At 41.9% G+C, this 23,485-nt stretch overlaps 1 protein-coding gene across 1 annotated transcript in view; it reads left to right on the top strand.

Annotated features, from left to right (window-relative positions):
- The window catches only part of LOC126101313 (SKI family transcriptional corepressor 2-like), a 411,488-nt gene extending 398,666 nt beyond the window's left edge, over positions 1–12,822 (top strand). The window contains exon 5 of the mRNA XM_049911989.1: positions 12,452–12,822. Within this exon, the coding sequence (XP_049767946.1) occupies positions 12,452–12,822 (371 nt within the window). The remainder of the gene's footprint in view (positions 1–12,451) is intronic.
- Positions 12,823–23,485: the final 10,663 nt, after the last annotated feature.

Here is a 23,485-nt window from a genome sequence, read left to right as displayed (position 1 = left end):
AATATTAATGAATGGGACATCTGTCTATGCTATAATTAGCTATCTCCTAGCTATCCCTCCTGCATGGCCAGGATCCACTTCGTATTTTCAAATGGGAATCCCCAATTTTAATTGCATATTCGGATTCTACGCCAAAAATACGTACGGTTTAGTGAAACTATTGTTTTCTGTTCGTGGTGACAGGCGCTGTAAACAACAAGTACCAAGTGTCCCTTCTTTGCAGTTAGGAAGCGGCTCATCTGAGTCTACATTCTATTTACGATGTAAATTTAAACCTTTATGTTCTAATGGTTGATATATACATTCGAAATTTACTTTAGTGTTGCAAATTTGATTGTACAATACCATGTTTTTTTGGTCGTTTCAAATTAGAAACTACGTTTAACGTGATACATGAACAAAGACGTAGGTGTAATAGTTTTCTATTCCCATCGGTAAGTATCGTTACCTCTCGTTGGGGTGCCTGATTTCGGTCAGTCCCCTTGCCTCTCACCACTTGGGTGCTTGACATCGGTGAGTCCCCTCGCCTCTCACAATTGGAGAGCTTGATATTGTTGAGTCCCTCGGCCTCTCACCACTGGGGTGCTTGGGATGAATATCCTTGGTAGGTGCACCTGTCACTATCACTTAATGGACATTTTGCCCTATTATAATGGTTGCGGTTTGTATTTTGCCGATAGCCGCGTAGCGGCCTGCGCGAGACTTACGGCGGGTGGACGGAAAAACATATCGAAATCAGCAACTCTGACAGCGGGCCACCTAAATCAAGCATTCCGATGGTTTGGGGTCTGACCACAATCAAGTCCATAGGGAACAGAAAACAACGTTACCATGCAAGTGGCTTACTTGCCAGAAATGTCAGTGGCTAAAAATATTACTCATTTTTGTGTTGTACTATCACGTTTTCAGCACTCAGGTAATGTTTGAATATCATTATCAACTGTTAGGGCACAAACGTTGACATTTACATCGTGAATGAAATGTAGAATTAAATGCATCGGTTCTTTTTGAAAAACTGACACATTGGAGATGTGTCGATTAAGGTGACATTTGGCGCAAAATCCGTATATGCAGTAAAAACGGGAGGTTATCATGTGAAAACACGAAATTGCCCCGTCCACGCAGTAGGGGGTATTAGGAAGTGGGCACTTATAGTAGAGACTGATATCCCCTCTACTGTTAAGGGGGGTAGGACGTCAAACGGGCCGACTTGGAGCAGGAGAGGCACAACAGGACATTTTAATTTCCACTGTCTATACTTTTACAAATAAATTCATAAAACTTTAACGGCATGACCAGGAAGGATTCAGGATTCATTATCATAGCAGTGGAAGCTCAAAAACGTAACAAAACACATTTATTTACATGTGAAATTTCATCATTTTTTCACTTTCTACTGGCTGCATTTGTTGCTATAGATACACTTTTCTTCCTAAGTAAGAGAGATTCTTCGATGAATTTTTCATAGCATACAAACAGTAGTTACAGGTGTATGAAACTCTAGAATTTTCCAAATCTATTAAAAAACTGTGGAAAAAATTGAGATAATTAACTATAAAACTTGAGTTTTTTCTAAACATGAATTTTAAAATGTAACAGTTCATTCATATTTTCATAAAAGACCAGGAAAGAAAATAACACAATTTATATTAAAGATAAGAAGATGTAAAGACTGTCTTGAAAAGAAGGTATATGAAACTCTAGAATTTTCCAAATCTATTAAAAAACTGTGGAAAAAATTGAGATAATTAACTATAAAAATTGAGTTTTTTCTAAACATGAATTTTAAAATGTAACAGTTCATTCATTTTTTCATAAATTAAATAACTTCTAGAGTTTCATACACCTGTAACTATGGTTTGTATGCTGTGCAAAAGTCATCGAAGAATCTCTCTTACTTAGGAAGAAAAGTGTACCTATAGCAACAATGCAGCCAGTAATAAGTGAAAAAATTATGAAATTTCACATGTAAAAAAAAAAGGTATATTGCTACGTTTCTGAACTTCCACTGCGATGAGTGTGAGTCTTCAATCCACCCTGGTCATTGTGACAAAGTTTTATGAATTTATTTGTAAAAGTGTAGACAGTAGAAATTGAAATGTCCTGTGGTGACTCTCCTGCTCCAAGTCGGTCCGTTTGACGTCCTATCCCCCTTAATAGTTTACCTTGAACATCTTTTCGTATGAATCGTCATTTTCGAGAAATTTGGTTGTCTCAAGTTAAAACAGGTACCCTGTATAGGCACGTAGACAATAGAGTCGTCGAAATAGAGAAATAGTTAAAATAACAAAAGTTGCCTTCAAAGTATGCAGGCAATTGTGTCTGAATATATCGTATGGAAGAGGAAAACACGATGGGTCTGTCCATCCACTTGAAGCTGGGAACATGACGCTAAGAAGAAATGGAATTGTAGCCTTGGAGAAGGCTTACTAGAATCGGATGGTAAGAAAGAAAATTTTATGACGATGTTTCGAAATAAAGCAGTAATCGAAGAAACGTTATAGGAACTGCTAAAGAAGGTATAATAAAATCTTGCTGACATTTGTTTAGACAAATTAAGTTTTTTGTTGATAAATCAGAATAAAAAAATTTGTGGCAGCAAAGCAAGAGGAGACCAGGAAAGAAAATAGTACAAGATATATTAAAGATAAGAAGATGTAAAGACTGTTTTGAAAAGAAGAAGACAGTACAAAATAGACTGGGGCGTCACTTCGACAAAGCACAACGTTCAGAAATTGTTAGACTGCTTGATAATTCTAGATGGATGAACTACGTAATACGAGTAAGTCTTCCTTTCATATTTTGTACAAAACCGACGAGGCGTGTAATCACATTAATGGGCTATTGAGCTTGGTGCCTGTTCAGTCTCTAAGCGTTATGCTAGTAGCTTTATCGTCGTTGTAATGGCTGAGAGAAGGGAGTTACGTGGTCGTACTGAAAAGTAATGCCTCATAACTTTTGATTCTGTTCTCTGTATCGACTTCACCGCTACGCTGACGCAAGTTGCAACCCCTTGCCGCTAGAGGGCTCCGAAATGTAGCGTGTAATATGGGTGTGCGTAACGCAACTATGTCGGTACGTGAGAAACAGCGTGCTATAATTGACTTTCTAAGTGCAGAAAACTTCGTTCACACATGGAGCACCCTCTCCTTTAGCAGATGAATTCCAGGCCGAACACGAGCGCTGCGAGATCTGTAACAATCGACGCTTGGGGGTTCACTGTTAGCCGTTATCCTCCATACAGTCTCGACTTGGCCCCATCCGATTTTAATTAGTTTCTGAAACTTAGAACGCCTTCGACGACATTACTTTGATAGTGATGAAGCGGTGCAAGCACAGATGCACTCGTTGTTCTGACAAACATTCTCCAGTGATGGTGTCAAAAAACTGGTCCCTTATTAAGAGAAATGTGTTCATCGCCAGGGCGACCATGTTGAGAAATAAATATATAGACGAGAAGAATAGTGAGGTAGCAGAACCTCAATAAAGTTTTTTTTTCATTTAATAAACCTTAAGAAGTGGTTCAAATGGCTCTGAGCACTATGTGACTTAACAGCTATGGTCATCAGTCCCCTAGAACTTAGAACTACTTAAACCTAACTAACCTAAGGACATCACACAACATCCAGTCATCACGAGGCAGAGAAAATCCGTGACCATGCCGGGAATCGAACCCGGGAACCCGGGCGCGGGAAGCGAGAACGCTACCGCACGACCACGAGTTGCGGACAAACTTTAAGAGATTTCACATAAAAATGTTGGGGGCCTTACTTTGCAGCATGCCTTCGTGCATGGTGGTATAGGTTTCGGTAAAGTTGAGGGATGTGACGAGTAAACAATGTTCGGTAAGATCAAGATCTAGTATGTTTGCTGACAATGAAACACGATAAAAGTCTTGATGTATTTTTATGGTCAGCTATTCTATACTGTCATAGTATTTACTTCTTTCGACCCACTGTATAATGCAAATTGCCTTGGTTAGTATTTTTCGTTTAACTGTAGACCCTTTTGTCAAGTGTTGTAGGTACATAGGAGGGGTGAAGGACAGTGCGTAGAAACTATAAGCAGAGTACTGTGGGCAGCGAAGCGCCGTGGAACTCAAACGAACATTTTACAGGACATCTGTTGCCAAAATGATGAGACTATCGGATTTCATCTAACTGGTGTTAAAAAGCTCTTCAGAAACAAATAAAATTTTGGTACAAAATCTTCTGTCATGCATTTCTATTTACTGATGATGTGTATACTATGTAAAATGTTAGAGTGTTTGTCCAAAAAGACCTACATTGGAATCAATTGAAGCATTTTCTGTTGTAATTGGCTTACTGTGTTTCTAGATACCACTGAATTTGGCCCTGTCCAACAGCGCATAAGCTTGATTTTTCTACCGTCAGTGTTTCTCTTGCTATTTATTTACCTCTGTTAAAGTCGTTTCCTTTTTTTGTGTCCTCTACCACTTACTTTTGCTTTCACTTCTCTGTCGTTCTCTGGTAATCTCCTGAATTAACAAGGTTTATCAGATGTACATTTTAAATTAAAAATTGCAGACGTATAAAATAGCACCTTACACATATTAAAAAAAGAAAGAAGACACGTATTTTTTGTTTCTCATTGAATTGTTGACTTTCAGATCTAGACTTCTGTTCCCTCAAACTAGTCAGCAAATGAGAAACATTCTCATTCGTCTGCTTTATAATTAAAGGAGAACGGCTGTTTCATTACATATCATTTTGCGGTTGTTCTTACATAGTATTTCTATATCGGTTATCGTCGCATGCCATTCACGGCGTCATGAAAGACAGTCACATTGCAACAACTTGAACACGATACGTTCTTGTCTGTCTCATATCAGACTACATGTCAGTCTGTTCCTTTAGTTAAGAATATTTACAAGATCATCGATCTAATTTCCGAATGTAACAGCTGTCATAGCTACGAGCATTTTCGGGGTAGAGATGGAGCACGCTTCTTTTTACCACAAAGCGTTAATGCAGCAGTAGCCGTCCTGAAGCGTTTTGCTTTTATTCCACGTCTATTAGATTGAGCGTTCGATTAGAAGCCCGACAGGCGTTCAGCTCCGGCAATTGAGTACCAGCTGAGTCACCCACTCGATACATTGCACTCTTTGCATACTTCGGAAGAAAAACAGGTCACTGCTCCTGCACACGGAGCTCTGCGAATAAGAAGGCGGAATGGCTGGGAGATGGAGGGTCGTCGAACTATTATTTACTTGCTTAGTAGGTGGAACACTCGTGGCACTTGCTTCATGGACGATTTGAACCATTCCAGACGATCTTAAGAATGGATAATGTCAACAGAATAGCTAACCCCAACAACATGCAAATTGTCAAACTTTCTCGTCAATTTTAGTCCGACCAAAGTTAGTGGAATGTTAGAGGATTTTTCGGAAGGCGTGGAGGGGTGGTGGAGGGTAGGGGACACAGAAGCCAAGAAGAGAGAAATGCTAGAGTTCAACGTCTCGCCTACGTCAACGTCGTTACAGACGAAGTGAGCAAAGAAAGGAAAAAATAAAAATTGCGACTGTGGTATTTAAGAAAGCAAGCACGCATTCGCCGAAAGTGACGTAGACAAATCGCAGAAAATTTAGACCAGGATGGATGAGGAACAGGGATTTGAACCCTGGTCTTATCTGATAAGAATTTACTCTTTCAGTCAGGGTAATTTAGATAATATCCACATTTTCAAAGTATTTCAGCAATGTTGGCAAAGTGACTCCCTGAGGTGATCCTATACCAAATGTCTTTTCATCCAAAAGTGGAGTGGATTGTTAACTTGTTTACTATAGTAATTTTACTTATCTACTATTCGTAATTCATAGAGATTCTAAACAACAGATGCAAAAGCTATAAAGGGCTATTCATAAGTATCACCAGGGCTTCATAAAATGCCTGCACAAAAACTCCAATACGTATTTAAAATAGACGCATATCAGTGACTAAACCATCTCGGCAGACTTTCAGCTGACATTAGGATACTGGTGCCCATTATGAACACCGTTTGAGACCTTTGGAAGCATATATAAGTGCGTGCAATAGAGTATTTGACTGTTTCCTGGAAATCGCCTTAGTTGGTTAATTTTGTCATTTTATGCTAATAACACTTTTTCCGTCGTGAATTTCAGTAACATTTTACAGAAAACGAAAATGAAATGCAGATAATTTGAAAGCCCGCTAAAAGGTTACATTGGAGTCATTTGATACCTGCGGCCTCACTGGCTAGCACGCTGTTGCCATTGTCGTAAAGCTTGTAAAGCAGTGACATTCTGTTTTGCAATTCCTGTTTCGTAAAATGGATTACAGATTCACATTGCACAAATACATTTATAAAAACTCTATAAAAGTTGTTTTTCAGTGATTAAAAGAATGAGAAAATGAGTAAAATGTAGTTGAAAACCCGCTCGTTGAGATCCAAATGAGATATCATCACTTCATGTGTTTATTTCTGCGAGTCATTTTGATGTAAGTAAACACTACATGCGAACAGGTTATTGCTTATAGTATAACAGGTAGCGTGCTGGACTGATCTGAGAAAGTTTTTTTTTATTTCATTTCTGTTCTCTTTGCTAAATGACTACTGTCTCCTTGACTTTACTTCGTTGTTAATACAGTTACGTAATTACTTTAAATTTTATATCATATTACAATTTAATATCTATTTTAATTTTTTAGTTTCATTTTAGACCTGATCAATTTCAGTTGATGCACAAGGCTGGTTTTAAGAAGCAGAATCTCATGCCTGATGTAGCTCTTACTCTCAAGAATCTAAGAAAGTATTCAACAATTTCGGACCACATTACGCTTTCCAAACAAGTCGCTGAAGACAGTAATTTGCCACTTCCAACTGTCTCCACTGAGCCTGTTGCAAAGCTGACAAAGGGAGAACTCGAACGTTGCTTGAAATCTACGAGGAAATATAATAAGACCAGTACATTAACATGAAATGAAAGTTGGTTCTGCTTAAGCACTTTTAAATCTTTGCATTACAGCAGCAGTGAAAAATGCAGTAGAACAACAGATACTTTCAGGTTCTGCTGTGCCAAATGTATATTTTATAGCTTACGCTCCAAGCACGGTAGATTTCAAGACTTGAAGCACAAGTGAGGAATCACAAAAGTGCCAAGTTTAAATGCGGACACCCAGCGACAAACAATACACCACATAGTCACAGAATGTTCTCTACGGAAATATGCTGTAACTCTCTCCAGTATACATGAGACCCCTGAGGATGCAGTCTCCTGTATGGAAACTTTAGATATCCACCTATAACCAACTGCTTGCAAATACTTAAAGAACTTTCTTATTTATTACAGTCTTAAACTTAGAATATGTATTCTGTTTATAAAAATCACTGTTTTTTCTTTGATTTGTAATTCATCCAAGTGTTTTCGGAATTTATTCTATTCATATGGAAAACATTTTGTTATTGTTTTAATCTTAGACTGTTCTAATCAGGAATGAATACAATTTATTTTATCTGAACTTCATGTACATCGTATTACCGTTAATACTATTGCTGGAAATCTAAATAATTTATCCTTGATTTCATACGAAATAAATAGAAAAAATTAATTGCCTGGACGAACAGAAAAACCGAAATGTGTAAAGCTGTTGAAAGCAAACACAATGATGCCCTGCAGTTCCCCAAGAGTATTATCACGCTGCCTGAAAACTCGAAAATTGAAAAAAGAGTAGCCTACATGGAAAACAATAGTTCTGGCAACAGTCACAGCAGCTAACAACCAAAATTATCTTCTGAATGAAGCAGTTTCCATTGCGTTATACTGTGTATGATTTCACAAGCTGCCATTGAAAACCTTTTCAGCATGGCCTGAGCAAATAATCCAGTTCCATATTCCTTGCAGGTCGAAGAAAATTCTGCAATTAATGCTGTATCACAGTACTTCCGTTGAAGCCACCATGGAATGGAGCTTTCACCTTTCTTTTTTCCGGAACATAACAAAAAAACTGGATTGTTTTTGAAGAACGAAGAGGCCGTAAACACATCAATTTTCGGCAGATTTCCACTATCGACCTTCAAAAAATTCATTTCCATCGTTTTACTTAGAAAAACAGTCTAGATCGCACAATTCTTGTTTATGTGTGACCGGTTTCAGTCCAGAGACGGGCCATATTCAGACTGTACTCCAAGGCTACTGCGGGGAGACGGATCCATGGAACAGGAATTGCAGAAGTCTTGCGATGTTGTCAAGAGCTGTTGAAGACTGAATACTTGTACAGGTGTTGCTCCGTGGATCCGTGTCAACCCATCAACTTATATGTACGGGCTGAAGCTGGCTCTCCCTTGGACCAATAAATCAGATTTGTGCGATGTAGACTATTTTTCTAAGTACAGTTGTGAAACTGATCACTGTTTTCCCATAGTGTTTTCGAAAAAACGCTTTCCATTTTTATTTAAAAGACGTAAATGCATTTTCCATCACAAAATAATTAAACTGTTTACTGAAAGAGTACGTAAAAACACTAGTCACTTCCGGTAACACTCCTATAACAGACATACGGCTTCGTCTTACTCCTAGGCTGTGACGTAACCGGTGCTTGAGTCAATAACAGAACGTTTTAGATGACGTGGCCGAATCTTTAAATTTAATGGTATTTAAGCTTTAAATACATAAAAAGTGGGTATCTTGTGAGAATATTGGCTGAACATGCTATTTGAATATTATAATCATTCAGAATAACAACAGTCCGGAAAATAGCTTATTCGCTGAAGTCGCTGGCAAGAATTGCGGTGGAATCCGCAACAGCCCATTTTGGGAACCTGTTCATTGGATTGCCTATCTGCAGTCACGAACTAATTTGATGCGACAGTTGTAGTGCTCCGACTTGGTGTAGTAATAAACTATTGTTTCAGACACAGATTCTGCGCTTGGATGTGTAAGTGCAGGATCGCCTTTACAAAACGACAAGGCGGTAAATTGGTGAGAGAAGATGCAGTGAGGGCAGCGGTGCAGGAAAGAAAACTCAATATTATTTTGCTGTCAGTCCTCGCCTCTAGTAAAGCGTAATGTTGGTGAAGAGATTTTTAATAACTCTAAAACCTTCACTAATTTTCACTGAAGAATAAATCTTTTTTTCTACTTGATGACACAAAAACACCCACAACCAACCGCGTCTTGCTAAAACAATCTTGAAAAGGTTTCTGTATACTTCGTAAGTTACAAAAATCTTAAACCTTCCTCAGTGGTTAATTAAAATTTATATTCAAATCACACTAATACTGCACTCTACAAAAATTAATAACACCACAAATAAAGTTCAACGAAACTATTTATTGTACACATGACATGCGGTACCTTAATACGTACATGCATCAGTGTGTTGGTTGATTTTTTTTCTCTGTGTCTAACGGTCTTCCCGCAAACACTTCACGTAATTTACTACCTACTGTTTTCTGCACGGCCATAACTGCACCACTAAGTTAGACAATTCCTGTCAGAATAGACTAACCGTTTTACGTGCACCCGTTTACACTTCAGCACCTGACATGCTTCCCAGGGGAAAGTAAGCAGCAATGGCTGGCTCTTGACATATGTACTTGTAGGTACTGAAATTTCTTTGTGTTTATTTATTTTTATCATTTCGAACACCGACCTACAGAATTTTCCCTGACAATTACAACTCAAACTGAACCTAGCCATTTATTACCCGCAATATACAAGCCCAACGCAATTTCACTGCTATACAATGACAACATGGCTTCAAATAATTAACACAATAGTCTGGCCCTAAATTGGAAGAAACAATAACCTATACTTTTCATAAGTCACTTACCTCACAGAAAATCTTCATAACACGAACTACAGCAATTACAGCAAGCAGCAACTAAAGTCAGCTAAATAAAAGGATTTTAACTACTATAGACTCTAACTACTAGGAGGCATATGGTTAGCAAAAGAAAGAGTTTGTTGAAGAGCAAACAACGAATTTAGCCTATTTTACCTTATTCATGTGACATCTAGTTTCAAAAATTATACTGCAGTGAAGACACAGTGTGTTGTGGGACGATCACTCTGTTGTATAAATAATTCAAAAGCCAAGAGCCGGCCGAAGTGGCCGAGCTGTTCTAGGCGCTACAGTCTGGAACCGCGCAACCGCTACGGTCGCAGGTTCGAATCCTACCTCGGGCATGGATGTGTGTGATGTCCTTAGGTTAGTTAGGTTTAAGTAGTTCTAAGTTCTAGGGGACTGATGACCTCAGCACTTAGTCACATAGTGCTCAGAGCCATTTGAATCAAAAGCCAAGATCGCTTAAACACTGTTTACTAGATGACCGGTTTCTGCACACTAAAGGTGCCATCATCGAAACTGAATGTAGCTTAACATGCATAAATCAATTGGATATAACGATACATGAGGCATACCAGCTGATATAAAATCATTGTCGCAGATATAAAAATTAAAAAGTTTAAAAAATTAAAAAAGCAGTTGTATCCTTATGTCAAAATGATTTATGCATGTTAAGCTACATTTATTTCCGATGATGGCACCTTTAGTGTGTTGAAACCAGTCATCTAGTAAACATTGTTTAAGAGATCTTGGCTTTTGAATTATTTATACCAAAAATTATAGTCGTCAATAATTCGACTACCCGAACATTACAAACTACATCCATCCTCAATGCATGTCTTGCGAGCACTGAGTCTCCGCGAAGGACACTTGTCCAAGCTGTCCGCTCGCTAACTGCTAACTGTTAGTCCGTCCAACGCCGATATTAATACAGTCTATAGCGTTGCCAAAATACGAACATATAAACAGGTTACTTACAGTACTAGCAAACCTAAAAACATACGCCTTTTAATGACTATAATTATTAGTCTGTAAATGACACTACATCGTCTTCAGGCACCAGTAGAGATGTCTGCATTTATAGACGTTACACAGTGTATAACACGATGTATACTCATCAAAGTTCTGACAAAGAGTGGAGACACCTTTGTCATTCGTAAAAAGGAAGTTCTGGCCAAAATTTTTATTTAATGGAATAAGTGCTTTCGTGAATTCTGTGGACAATGCTTGCGAGTTCTGGAGTCGTGGCGACCTCTGGCTAGCAGTGACTGGCGACCAGTACACGTGGTCCGCTTCTCTCTCATGCTGTGCAGCACGTTGCCCTCGTTGTCCAATCACATGAAACAGAAAAAGTGACATCCTTTTGTCTAGGAACAAATACACATACAATTTCACTAAGAAAAACAACGCATATGCAATTAACGCAATAGAATCCAGACAAAGAAACAGAATCGCCCACGCAGTCAGTCGACTACGCTGTAACCTTGTGAAGCTTAAATCTGGAACCCTACACAGAAGAGAGCAGATGTTTTGTCTATATGTTGTGACACGCCTGCCCCCTAGTGCAACTACATCATACCGCGTATTACATGTCGAAATTTGGAGAGGTGCCATATCCATTGACATGTGTCATTTTTCTGAAAGTCTTGCAGTTTTTGCACAGTTGTCTACTGGACACCGGAGTTACTTATGATCAATGCTGTACAGTTAGAAATGTATTAAGTTCCCTTGCGCCAACTACCACTGACCTCTGTACACCAATAAGCCTGTCTGCCGTAGTGTCGGGCACTATGGGCCTGGAATCTCGTTGACTGGAGCACAATTGTCTACAGTGATGGGCCTTGCTTCGAAGTGAGCGTCGATGAACAGCGAAGACGTGTCTAGAGACGCCTCAGACAGCAATGGGATACCAACCTGAATAGTGCTCGCCATACGGCCCAACGAACAGGGTGATTGTCTTTAGTGCCGTTTCAGCTCATAGCAGCCCGGTTTGTCGACGGCATTCTACGCCCCATTTTGTTGTCCTCATGGCGAGCAATTCTGGGAGTACATTTCTTCAAGATAGTGCCCGCTCGGACACGGCGAGTGTTTCTTCTTGCCAAAACGTACCTTTGCCAGCAAGGTTGCAGGATCTCTCCCCAGCTGAGAACGCTTGGAGCATAACGGGCAACGCCCGCCAGTCATCTAGTGGTTTTGGTGATCTAACTCGCCGATTGGACAGAATTTGTCATATCCCTGAGGAAGAGACCTAACAATTCTATCACTGAATGCCAAGCCAAATAATTCCTTGCATAAGGGCCAGAGGTGGACGAATGTGTTATTGACTTGCTCAATTTGTGAAGGTATTTCTCTTGCATAAATCATCCAATTTTTTTTCTAAATCTGTAATGATTTATTTGTCTGTAGATGTACATCCATTTCCTTGGCATTCGTATAATTCCTTCTTGGTGTTTCGTTTTTCTATTGTCTCAGATGTATTAACCGCCCTCCCCCCTCAAGAAGTGGTCACTGGATGAGCGCCATAGGAAATGCGGTGTCGAGGGATTCACGTATTCTTGCGCTGACCCAGTACAATACAGTGGTGCCTCCCTTCTGACTAGTACTGTTTGCGTTGCGTGTTGCAGACGAGGACTGGAACGACCAGCCGAGTGAGGACTCGCTGCTGGTGGCGGGCGGCTGGGACCTGTCGCTGCCGCGCGCGCGCCGCCACGCCGCCACCTCGGCCAGCACGCCGACCAGCGGACACAGCCACGGGCACGGCCACGCGCACGGCCACGGCCACGCGCACGGCCACCACGACCCGCCGGCCAGCCTGCACTACGGCCAGCACCAGCCGCCGCCGCCCGTCGCCTCCTCGCCGCCGCGCAGGGCGCGACAGCGGTCGCCGTCCCCTGGGCCACTCTCTCCCAGGGACAGGTTCAAGGTAGGCCAGCCAGCTTTCCTTCCCCAGCCACGTCTCCGAGGCCTCGCCTCAGGGGTCATGTATGAGCAGTAGTCATCTTTTAACCCCTTCGCTGCTACAGAGATTGGTTGGTTCGAGTTAAGGGGGGTAGGACGTCAAACGGGCCGACTCGGAGCAGGAGAGGCACCACAGGACGTTTCAATTTCCAGTATCTACACTTTTACAAATAAATTCATAAAACTTTGTCAGCATGACCAGGAAGGATTCAGAATTCATACTCATACCAGTGGAAGTTCTGAAACATAACGAAGTAATTTTTTTACGTGTGAAATTTCATCATTTTTTTTCACTTACTAATGGCAGCATTTGTTGCAATTTTCTTCATAAGTAAGAGAGATTCTTCGATGAATTTTGCACAGTATACAAACCATACTTAAAGGTGTATGACACTCTATAATTTTCCAAATATATTAAAAACTTTGGTAAAAATAGAGGTAATTAACTATAAGATTTGTGTTTTTTCTAAACATGATGTTTAAAATAGAACAGTTCATTCGTTTTTTCATAAATTAAATAAATTCTAGAGTTTCATACACCTGTGAGTATGGTACGTATGCTGTGCAAAATTCATCGCAGAATCTCTCTAACTTATGAAGAAAAGTGTACCTATAGCAACAAATGCAGCCATTAGTAAGTGAAAAAATGATGAAATTTCGCACGTAAAAAAAATTATTTTGTTATGTTTTCGAACTTCCACTGCAATGGATGTGAATCCTGAATCCTTCATGGTGGTGCAGACAAAGTTTTATGAATTTATTTCTAAAAGTATAGACATTGGAAATTAAAATGTCCTGAGATGCCTCTCCTGCTCCAAGTTGCCCGTTTTACGCCCTACCCCCCTTAAAGGAACCAGCCCCTTCACCCTATATGCATCAAATCAGGAATACACGTCAGACGAAGGATACAAAAGGAAAGTCCTGGGAAGCCCAGTTGTAACCAAGATACAATAAGACAAAGATAAAAGTAAGGAGAAGTAGGAGAGGAGTGATAGGGAGTAAGGTGGGTGAGCCACTCTGCCCAGAATGCACCTGGAGGTCCCCCAGGCACAGTATGCGCTGGGAGACACACTATGCGACTGACCAGCACTACCTCACATTCCGTTACCTAAACAAAACGAGCAGCACAGACAAGATGCTATGGTTTTAGGAAACACAAAACATTAAAAATGTCAAATATAAATCAATAACAGAGAATAAAAAGGTGGGGCCGGCCATTGGTGGCCGAGCGGTTCTAGGCGCTTCAGTCTGGAACCGCGCGACCGCTACGGTCGCAGGTTCGAATCCTGCCTCGTCATGGATGTGTGTGATGTCCTTATGTTAGTTAGGTTTAAGTAGTTCTAAGTTCTAGGGGACTGATGACCTGAGATGTTAAGTCCCATAGTGCTCAGAGCCATTTGAACCATAAAAAGGTGGGAATGGTAGGAGCCAGTTCGGACCACCAAGCAAGGGCAACTGTGGGTCCCCTGGGCCAGAGCAAGGGAGGGGTACTCCACCATCCTCTTAGGCAGTCAGTGAGGCCAAAGTTCCCCACCTCGCAGAGACGAATAGAAACCAACTTTGTGTGTGAAACATCAAACCAGGTCAGCTGCTTTGGCGTCGTCTTCTACAACCAGAGGTAGCATATCCAGAAGTTTAAGATATCACCGCAAGACAACCGAATTTAGGCAGTCTAGTAGGATGTGCACCTCCATCAGGCAGGGACCATATCAGCAGTAGCGTGGGTTATCACGTCGGAGAATGTGGCCATTGATCAGCCAATATGTAGGCGACAAAGGGCAGTAGTTTCCCTGCGAGACACCCTGAAGGGAAGACCACCACAAGGTTGTGGTCTCCTTTATTGCCCTCAATTTGTTTGAGTAGTCTAGAGCGGAACAATATGAGTTCCACACCTCCAATAATTGATGGCATAGAGTAGACCACGAGTTCACTCCTGCCCCTCTCCCCCATTTCCAAACTCGGCATCCTGGTAGCCAACTTCTTCAAATAGTCAGCATGCCCATTCCCTGATATCCCAACATGTCCAGGGATGCAAACAAAGATGACCAGCTGTCCAGCTTGATGGAGGTCAGAAAGAAGATCTTGGTTAGTAGTGACTAATGGATGAATAGGGTAGCACTGATCTATAGCCTGAAGGCTGATTAGGGAGTCGCTGCCAGTTCCAGTGCAAGAACAAGCATGGCTAAGTGCTCATTCGATGGCCACAAGTTCAGCAATGAAGACACTGCATCCATTAGGCAGGTAGTGTAGTTCACTGTATCCCGTACATTTGTATGCGAAACCATTTCGTCCATGGACTGTTGATCCATCAGTGTATACAATTTCTTAACCCAGATATACACTCCAGGAAATTGAAATAAGAACACCGTGAATTCATTGTCCCAGGAAGGGGAAACTTTATTGACACATTCCTGGGGTCAGATACATCACATGATCACACTGACAGAACCACAGGCACATAGACACAGGCAACAGAGCATGCACAATGTCGGCAATAGTACAGTGTATATCCACCTTTCGCAGCAATGCCGGCTGCTATTCTCCCATGGAGACGATCGTAGAGATGCTGGATGTAGTCCTGTAGAACGGCTTGCCATGCCATTTCCACCTGGCGCCTCAGTTGGACCAGCGTTCGTGCTGGACGTGCAGACCGCGTGAGACGACGCTTCATCCAGTCCCAAACATGCTCAATGGGGGACAGATCCGGAGATCTTGCTGGCCAGGGTAGTTGACTCACACCTTCTAGAGCACATTGGGTGGCACGGGATACATGCGGACGTGCATTGTCCTGTTGGAACAGCAAGTTCCCTTGCCGGTCTAGGAATGGTAGAACGATGGGTTCGATGACGGTTTGGATGTACCGTGCACTATTCAGTGTCCCCTCGTCGATCACCAGTGGTGTACGGCCAGTGTAGGAGATCGCTCCCCACACCATGATGCCGGGTGTTGGCCCTGTGTGCCTCGGTCGTATGCAGTCCTGATTGTGGCGCTCACCTGCACGGCGCCAAACACGCATACGACCATCATTGGCACCAAGGCAGAAGCGACTCTCATCGCTGAAGACGACACGTCTCCATTCGTCCCTCCATTCACGCCTGTCGCGACACCACTGGAGGCGGGCTGCACGATGTTGGGGCGTGAGCGGAAGACGGCCTAACGGTGTGCGGGACCGTAGCCCAGCTTCATGGAGACGGTAGCGAATGGTCCTCGCCGATACCCCAGGAGCAACAGTGTCCCTAATTTGCTGGGAAGTGGCGGTGCGGTCCCCTACGGCACTGCGTAGGATCCTACGGTCTTGGCGTGCATCCGTGCGTCGCTGCGGTCCGGTCCCAGGTCGACGGGCACGTGCACCTTCCGCCGACCACTGGCGACAACATCGATGTACTGTGGAGACCTCACGCCCCACGTGTTGAGCAATTCGGCGGTACGTCCACCCGGCCTCCCGCATGCCCACTATAGGCCCTCGCTCAAAGTCCGTCAACTGCACATACGGTTCACGTCCACGCTGTCGCGGCATGCTACCAGTGTTAAAGACTGCGATGGAGCTCCGTATGCCACGGCAAACTGGCTGACACTGACGGCGGCGGTGCACAAATGCTGCGCAGCTAGCGCCATTCGACGGCCAACACCGCGGTTCCTGGTGTGTCCGCTGTGCCGTGCGTGTGATCATTGCTTGTACAGCCCTCTCGCAGTGTCCGGAGCAAGTATGGTGGGTCTGACACACCGGTGTCAATGTGTTCTGTTTCCATTTCCAGGAGTGTACTTTGAGGACAGCCAGTAATAGGCAGCGAAACACCATGGTGTCAGTTGAATCTTGCGGTCCAAAAGATAAATCGAGACAGATCCGAGGTTAGGGTACGCAGCACACGGGAATAAGTGATTGCTGCCTGAGAAGCAACAGTGGGGGAAGTTGGAGTTCAGACCACAGACACTGTAGTCGAACAGCAAATGTGACCCCAGTTGTGGCTCTCTGTTGGGGAAGGTGGATGCTACAGATCTGCTCTCTGCATTCCTTGTTGAGGGCGGCTTTTGTCATGGCTGTACTGCTCGTACCTGTGTCGAGAGACAGTGTTCCGAGCGATGTGAAATATTTATCGTCAGATATTTCGAAAAGTATTGTGTGAAAAAGTTTGATGTTTGTACATATACAGGGTGTTACAGAAAGGTATGGCCAAACTTTCAGGAAACATTCCTCACACACAAATAAAGAAAAGATGTTATGTGGACATGTGTCCGGAAACGATTAATTTCCATGTTAGAGCTCATTTCAGTTTCATCCACCTACGCTCAGTGGAGCGCGTTATCATGATTTCATACGGGATACTCTATCTGTGCTGCTAGAACATGTGCCTTTACAAGTACGACACAACATGTGGTTCATGCGCGATGGAGCTCCTGCACATTGCAGTCGAAGTATTCGTACGCTTCTGAACAACAGATTCAGTGACCGATGGATTGGTAGAGGCGGACCAATTCCATGGCCTCCACGCTCTCTTGACCTCATGACCTCAACCCTCTTGACTTTCATTTATGGGGGCATTTGAAAGCTCTTGTCTACGCAACCCCGGTACCAAATGTAGAGACTCTAAGTGCTCGTATTGTGGACGGCTGTGATACAATACGCCATTCTCCAGGGCTGCATCAGGGATTCCATGCGACGGAGGGTGGGTGCATGTATCCTCGCTAACGGAGGACATTTTCAATATTTCCTGAAACAAAGTGTTTGAAGTCACGAGGGTACGTTCTGTTGCTGTGTGTTTCCATTCCATGATTAATGTGATTTGAAGAGAAGTAATAAAATGAGCTCTAACATGGAAAGTAAGCGTTTCCGGACACATGTCCGCATAACATATTTTCTTTCTTTGTGTGTGAGGAATGTTTCCTGAAAGTTCGGCCGTACCTTTTTGTAACACCCTGTATACGGTCTGATATCTTCACTCGATAGACAACTGAAGTTCTTTTGGTTATCTTTCATACTTACCGCACTGCAAAAAATTAAATACAGCATTTCTCGAAATTGTAAAGAATTTCCAGAGGTAACTCACATAGCGTAAACTTTGCGAATTATTGATTTTTAAATCATACATTGCAGTGAATGGAATGTAGAAATTATATCGAAATTTTATTTAAAATGGAGAGCAGAACGGCATCTTATTTTGTTCTCGAGTTATTGCGTTTTACATCCAACAGACGGTCGCGCGCGACGCATTCTTTCACTTCTTGTGCCTCACCAATCTTGTGGTCATAACAATCGTCATATCTCATACGATTCGAGATATTGAAAAGAATTATTATTATTTTTTTTTTACAAGTGACTGCGCGTATGTTGTATGATAAATACTTGGAACTTTTTTATTCACCGAAAGAGATCAATAGCACTGTAGGAAAGCATGTCCACAGCACCTTAGGAAAGGTTGTAGCGGGTCGTGTATGCACGTCCACAGCAGCAAAATAAATCAAGCTGAGTGACCTTGAACATTGTTACAACAGGCCTACAGCACGAGGAAAAATCAGTTCCCCTCCTAGCAGCACAGTGCAGCGTGCTGTGACCTACGTAGATTCTACTTGCGTTTTTAACTTATGTTTATCAGGTTGATTTCATGTCTGTCTGCTCATTGCAAATTTTGCAGTTGATTCTAAAGTAACATCCCAATAAGCTAGATGCTTGAGATTGTAAAAAATATTTCCGAACTAGATGACATGCAGTATTAACTCGCTCTCTTGTCGGTCTGTTCGGTAGGGGTGGTGGTGGGGTTTGAAAATTTGCTAAAACCTGATATCTTGGTTGCCCTGAGTTACCAGTGTGTTATGTGGTAGTATCTGAATGGGTACCAGGCACAATGCGAGCAGACAGGCATGGCTGAACAAAGAGAGGGGGTAAGTGAAGATAGAGAGAGGGGGAGGAGGAGATGTAAGCAATATATGTTACGTACGTGTACACAGGTGAAGCCATCGATAAAAAGCTAGTATTTATATAAAAAATTATTAAATAAAATATAATCTTATCAAATGTTTAAAATTCATTGACTAATTTCACACAAACAAGGCTAAAAAGCAGTATAGTAAATAATTATTCAAATAAAAATAAAGTTTTAATATAGCACCTTTTAAAATCGAACAAAAAGACAAAAAATAATTTCTTCTAGCTCCGTACAGATTCCTAACCCTATACAGGTGGTTATGAACGTTTGTGCTTCATCATCATCATCATCATCATTTAAGACTGATTATGCCTTTGAACGTTCATTCTGGAGCATAGCGCCCCTTATACAGTTCCTCCATGATCCCCTATTCAGTGCTAACATTGGTGCCTCTTCTGATGTTAAACCTATTACTTCAAAATCATTCTTAACCGAATCCAGGTACCTTCTCCTCGGTCTGCCCCGACTCCTCCTACCCTCTACTGCTGAATCCATGAGTCTCTTGGGTAACCTTGCTTCTCCCATGCGTGTAACATGACCCCACCATCTAAGCCTGTTCGCCCTGACTGCTACATCTATAGAGTTCATTCCCAGTTTTTCTTTGATTTCCTCATTGTGGACACCCTAATCTTCATACCATAGTCCTTACATTTCTGATCTAGCTCTGAAATATTACTTTGCAAACTTTCAGTCGAATCTGCCATCACAACTAAGTCATCCGCATATGCAAGACTGCTTATTTTGTGGTCACATATCTTAATCTCACCCAGCCAGTCTATTGTTTTCAACATATGATCCATAAATAATATGAACAACAGTGGAGACAGGTTGCAGCCTTGTCTTACCCCTGAAACTACTCTGAACCATGAACTCAATTTACCGTCAACTCTAACTGCTGCCTGACTATCCATGTAAAGACCTTTAATTGCTTGCAAAAGTTTGCCTCCTATTCCATAATCTTGTAGAACAGACAATAACTTCCTCCTAGGAACCCGGTCATATGGCTTTTCTAGATCTATAAAGCTACAATTCCCTGACATTCCGACTTAATTTCATCCACCCCAGCCGCTTTATTGCACTGCAATCTATTTACCATTTTTTCCACTTCCTCAAATGTGATCCTATTTCCATCATCATTCCTATCCCATTCTACCTCGAAATCTGAAACATTACTGATCGCATTTTCACCTACATTGAGCAACTCTTCAAAATATTCCCTCCATCTGCCCAAGGCATCCACAGGATTCACCAGCAGTTTCCCTGACCTGTCCAAAATACTTGTCATTTCCTTCTTACCTCCCTTTCGAAGACTGCTAATTACACTCCAGAATGGTTTTCCAGCAGCTTGACCCATAGTCTCCAACCTGTTTCCAAAGTCTTCCCACGATTTCTTCTTGGATGCTGCAATTATCTGTTTGGCTTTGTTTCTTTCTTTAACATAACTTTCTCTGTCTACCTGGGTTCTGGTATGTAGCCATTTTTGATACGCCTTCTTTTTCCTTTTACAGGCTGCCTTGACTGTATCATTCCACCAAGCTGTTTGCTTCATCCTACTTTTACACACTATTGTTCCAAGACATTCTTTAGCCACTTCTAGTACTGTGTCCCTGTACCTTGTCCATTCCTTTTCCAGTGACTGTAATTGACTACATTCAACTAACTGGTATCTTTCTGAGATCGCTGTTATGTACATGTGCCTGATTTCCTTATCCTGAAGTTTCTCCACTCTTATCCTCCTACATATGGACCTGACCTCCTGCACTTTCGGCCTCACAATCCCAATTTCACTGCAGATTAAATAATGATCAGTGTAATCAAAGAATCCCCTGAACACACGTGTGTCCCTCACAGCCTTCCTGAATTCCTGATCTGTTATTATATAGTCAATGACAGATCTGGTTCCCCTGCCTTCCCAAGTATACCGGTGAATGTTCTTATGTTTAAAAAAGGAGTTTGTGATTACTAAGCCCATACTGGCACAGAAATCCAAGAGTTGTTTCCGGTTCCTGTTGGCCTCCATATCCTCTTCAAATTTACCCATAACCTCTTCATACCCTTCTGTTCGATTTCCAATCCTGGCGTTAAAATTACCCATGAGCAGAACACTGTCCTTGTCCTTTACTCTAACAACTACATCACTGAGTGCCTCATAAAAACTATCCATCTTATCTTGATCTGTCCCTTCACAATGCGAATATACTGACACAATCCTAATTTTCTTGCTAGACACTCAAATCTATCCACATCAGTCGTTCGTTTACATACCTTATTGCAGCTACGCTGGGTTCCATTTCTTTCCTGGTGTAAAGCCCTACACCCCATTGTGCTATTCCTGCTTTGACTCCTGATAGGTAGACCTTGTATTCTCCCACTTCCTCTTCTTTCTCACCCCTTACCCGAATGTCAGTGACAGCTAAAACGTCCAGCCCCATCTTACTTGCAGCCTCTGCCAGCTCTACCTTCTTCCCAGAGTAGCCCCCATTGATATTAATAGCTCCCCATCTTATTACCATTTGTTTGCCAAGTCGTATCTTAGGAGTCCCTGGTTTGTTAGTTAGAGGTGGGACTCCGTCACCTCCAAAGGTCCGATGCATTTTGCTCTGATTATTGCCAGCATTTGTGCTTGTGAATTTTTAATATCTCAATAATTTTAAGGTTTATGAGGAAAAACATGGGGCGTATGCAGTAGATAATACTTGGTGAGCTATTCATGCATCAGTTATGTACTGCAAGCACCCAACGTTTCTCATAATAATATTACAAGTATTGTCATAGCCATTAAAACTTCGTGAGCAAAAATTTTCAGGAGTATCTCAGTGGGGTTTGGAATCTGTATGGGGCTGGGAGAAATTTTTTTACGCTTTTTAGTACGATGTAAAAAGGATTCTATCACAAATTTATTTTTATTTAAATAATTATAGCGTTAGGTAGAATGGGATAGGAATGATGATGGAAATAGGATCACATTTGAGGAAGTGGAAAAAATGGTCAATAGATTGCAGTGCAATAAAGCGGCTGGGGTGAATGAAATTAAGTCGGAACTCATCAAATACAGTGGAATATCAGGTCTTAAATGGCTACACAGGATAATTGAAATGGCCTGGGAGTCGGGACAGGTTCCATCAGACTGGACAAAAGCAGTAATCACACCAATCTTTAAACATGGAAACAGAAAAGATTGTAACAACTACAGAGGTATCTCCTTAATCAGCGTTGTGGGTAAAATCACTCAGGTATTGTTGAAAGGAAAGTGCGAGTATTAGTTGAGGACCAATTGGATGAAAATCAGTGTGGGTTTAGGCCTCTTAGAGGTTGTCAGGACCAGATCTTTAGCTTACGGCAAATAATGGAGAAGTGTTATGAGTGGAACAGGGAATTGTAGCTTTATAGATCTAGAAAAGCCATATGACCGGGTTCCTAGGAGGAAGTTATTGTCTGTTCTACAAGATTATGGAATAGGAGGCAAACTTTTTCAAGCAATTAAAGGTCTTTACATGGATAGTCAGGCAGCAGTTAGAGTTGACGGTAAATTGAGTTCATGGTTCAGAGTAGTTTCAGGGGTAAGACAAGGCTGCAACCTGTCTCCACTGTTGTTCATATTATTTATGGATCATATGTTAAAAACAATAGACTGGCTGGGTGAGATTAAGATATGTGAACACAAAATAAGCAGTCTTGCATATGCGGATGACTTAGTTGTGATGGTAGATTCGATTGAACGTTTGCAAAGTAATATTTCAGAGCTAGATCAGAAATGTAAGGACTATGGTATGAAGATTAGCATCTCCAAAACGAAAGTAATGTCAGTGGGAAAGAAATATAAACGGATTGAGTGCCAAATAGGAGGAACAAAGTTAGAACATGTGGACGGTTTCAAGTACTTAGGATGCATATTCTCACAGGATGGCAACATAGTGAAAGAACTGGAAGCGAGGTGTAGCAAAGCTAATGCAGTGAGCGCTCAGCTACGATCTACTCTCTTCTGCAAGAAGGAAGTCAGTACCAAGACTAAGTTATCTGTGCACCGTTCAATCTTTCGACCAACTTTGTTGTATGGGAGCGAAAGCTGGGTGGATTCAGGTTACCTTATCAAGAAGGTTGAGGTTACGGATATGAAAGTAGCTAGGATGATTGCAGGTACTAGTAGATGGGAACAATGGCAGGAGGGTGTCCACAATGAGGAAATCAAAGAAAAACTGGGAATGAGCTCTATAGATGTAGCAGTCAGGGCGAACAGGCTTAGATGGTGGGGTCATGTTACACGCATGGGAGAAGAAAGGTTACCCAAGAGACTCATGGATTCAGCAGTAGAGGGTAGGAGGAGTCGGGGCAGACCGAGGAGAAGGTACCTGGATTCGGTTAAGAATGATTTTGAAGTAATAGGTTTAACATCAGAAGAGGCACCAATGTTAGCACTGAATAGGGGATCTGGAGGAACTGTATAAGGGGGGCTATGCTCCAGACTGAACGCTGAAAGGCATAATCAGTCTTAAATGATGATGATGATGATGATGATGAATTATAGCGTTAGTTGTATTAGTTATTAATTTCTGTATTCGTTATAACAGTGGATGTGGAGATGAAGAGGCTTTCACAGGATAGGCTAGAGTAGAGCTGCATCTGAGGGCCGAAGACCACAACATTTCACACTGCAGCGGAGTGTGCGCAGATAACCAACTTTCTGGTAGACCGGAACTCGTGTTTGGATAGCTGTGCCGGTAGACCACTTGTCTGCGAAATGCAGAGGTCCCGGGTTCGAGTCCGGAACACAGATTTAAT

The sequence above is a fragment of the Schistocerca cancellata genome, chromosome 9 (assembly GCF_023864275.1).
Source record: "Schistocerca cancellata isolate TAMUIC-IGC-003103 chromosome 9, iqSchCanc2.1, whole genome shotgun sequence".
NCBI classification, from domain to species: domain Eukaryota; kingdom Metazoa; phylum Arthropoda; class Insecta; order Orthoptera; family Acrididae; genus Schistocerca; species Schistocerca cancellata.
Note: the sequence above shows the minus strand (reverse complement) of the source record. Positions and strands in the feature narration are given on the sequence as shown.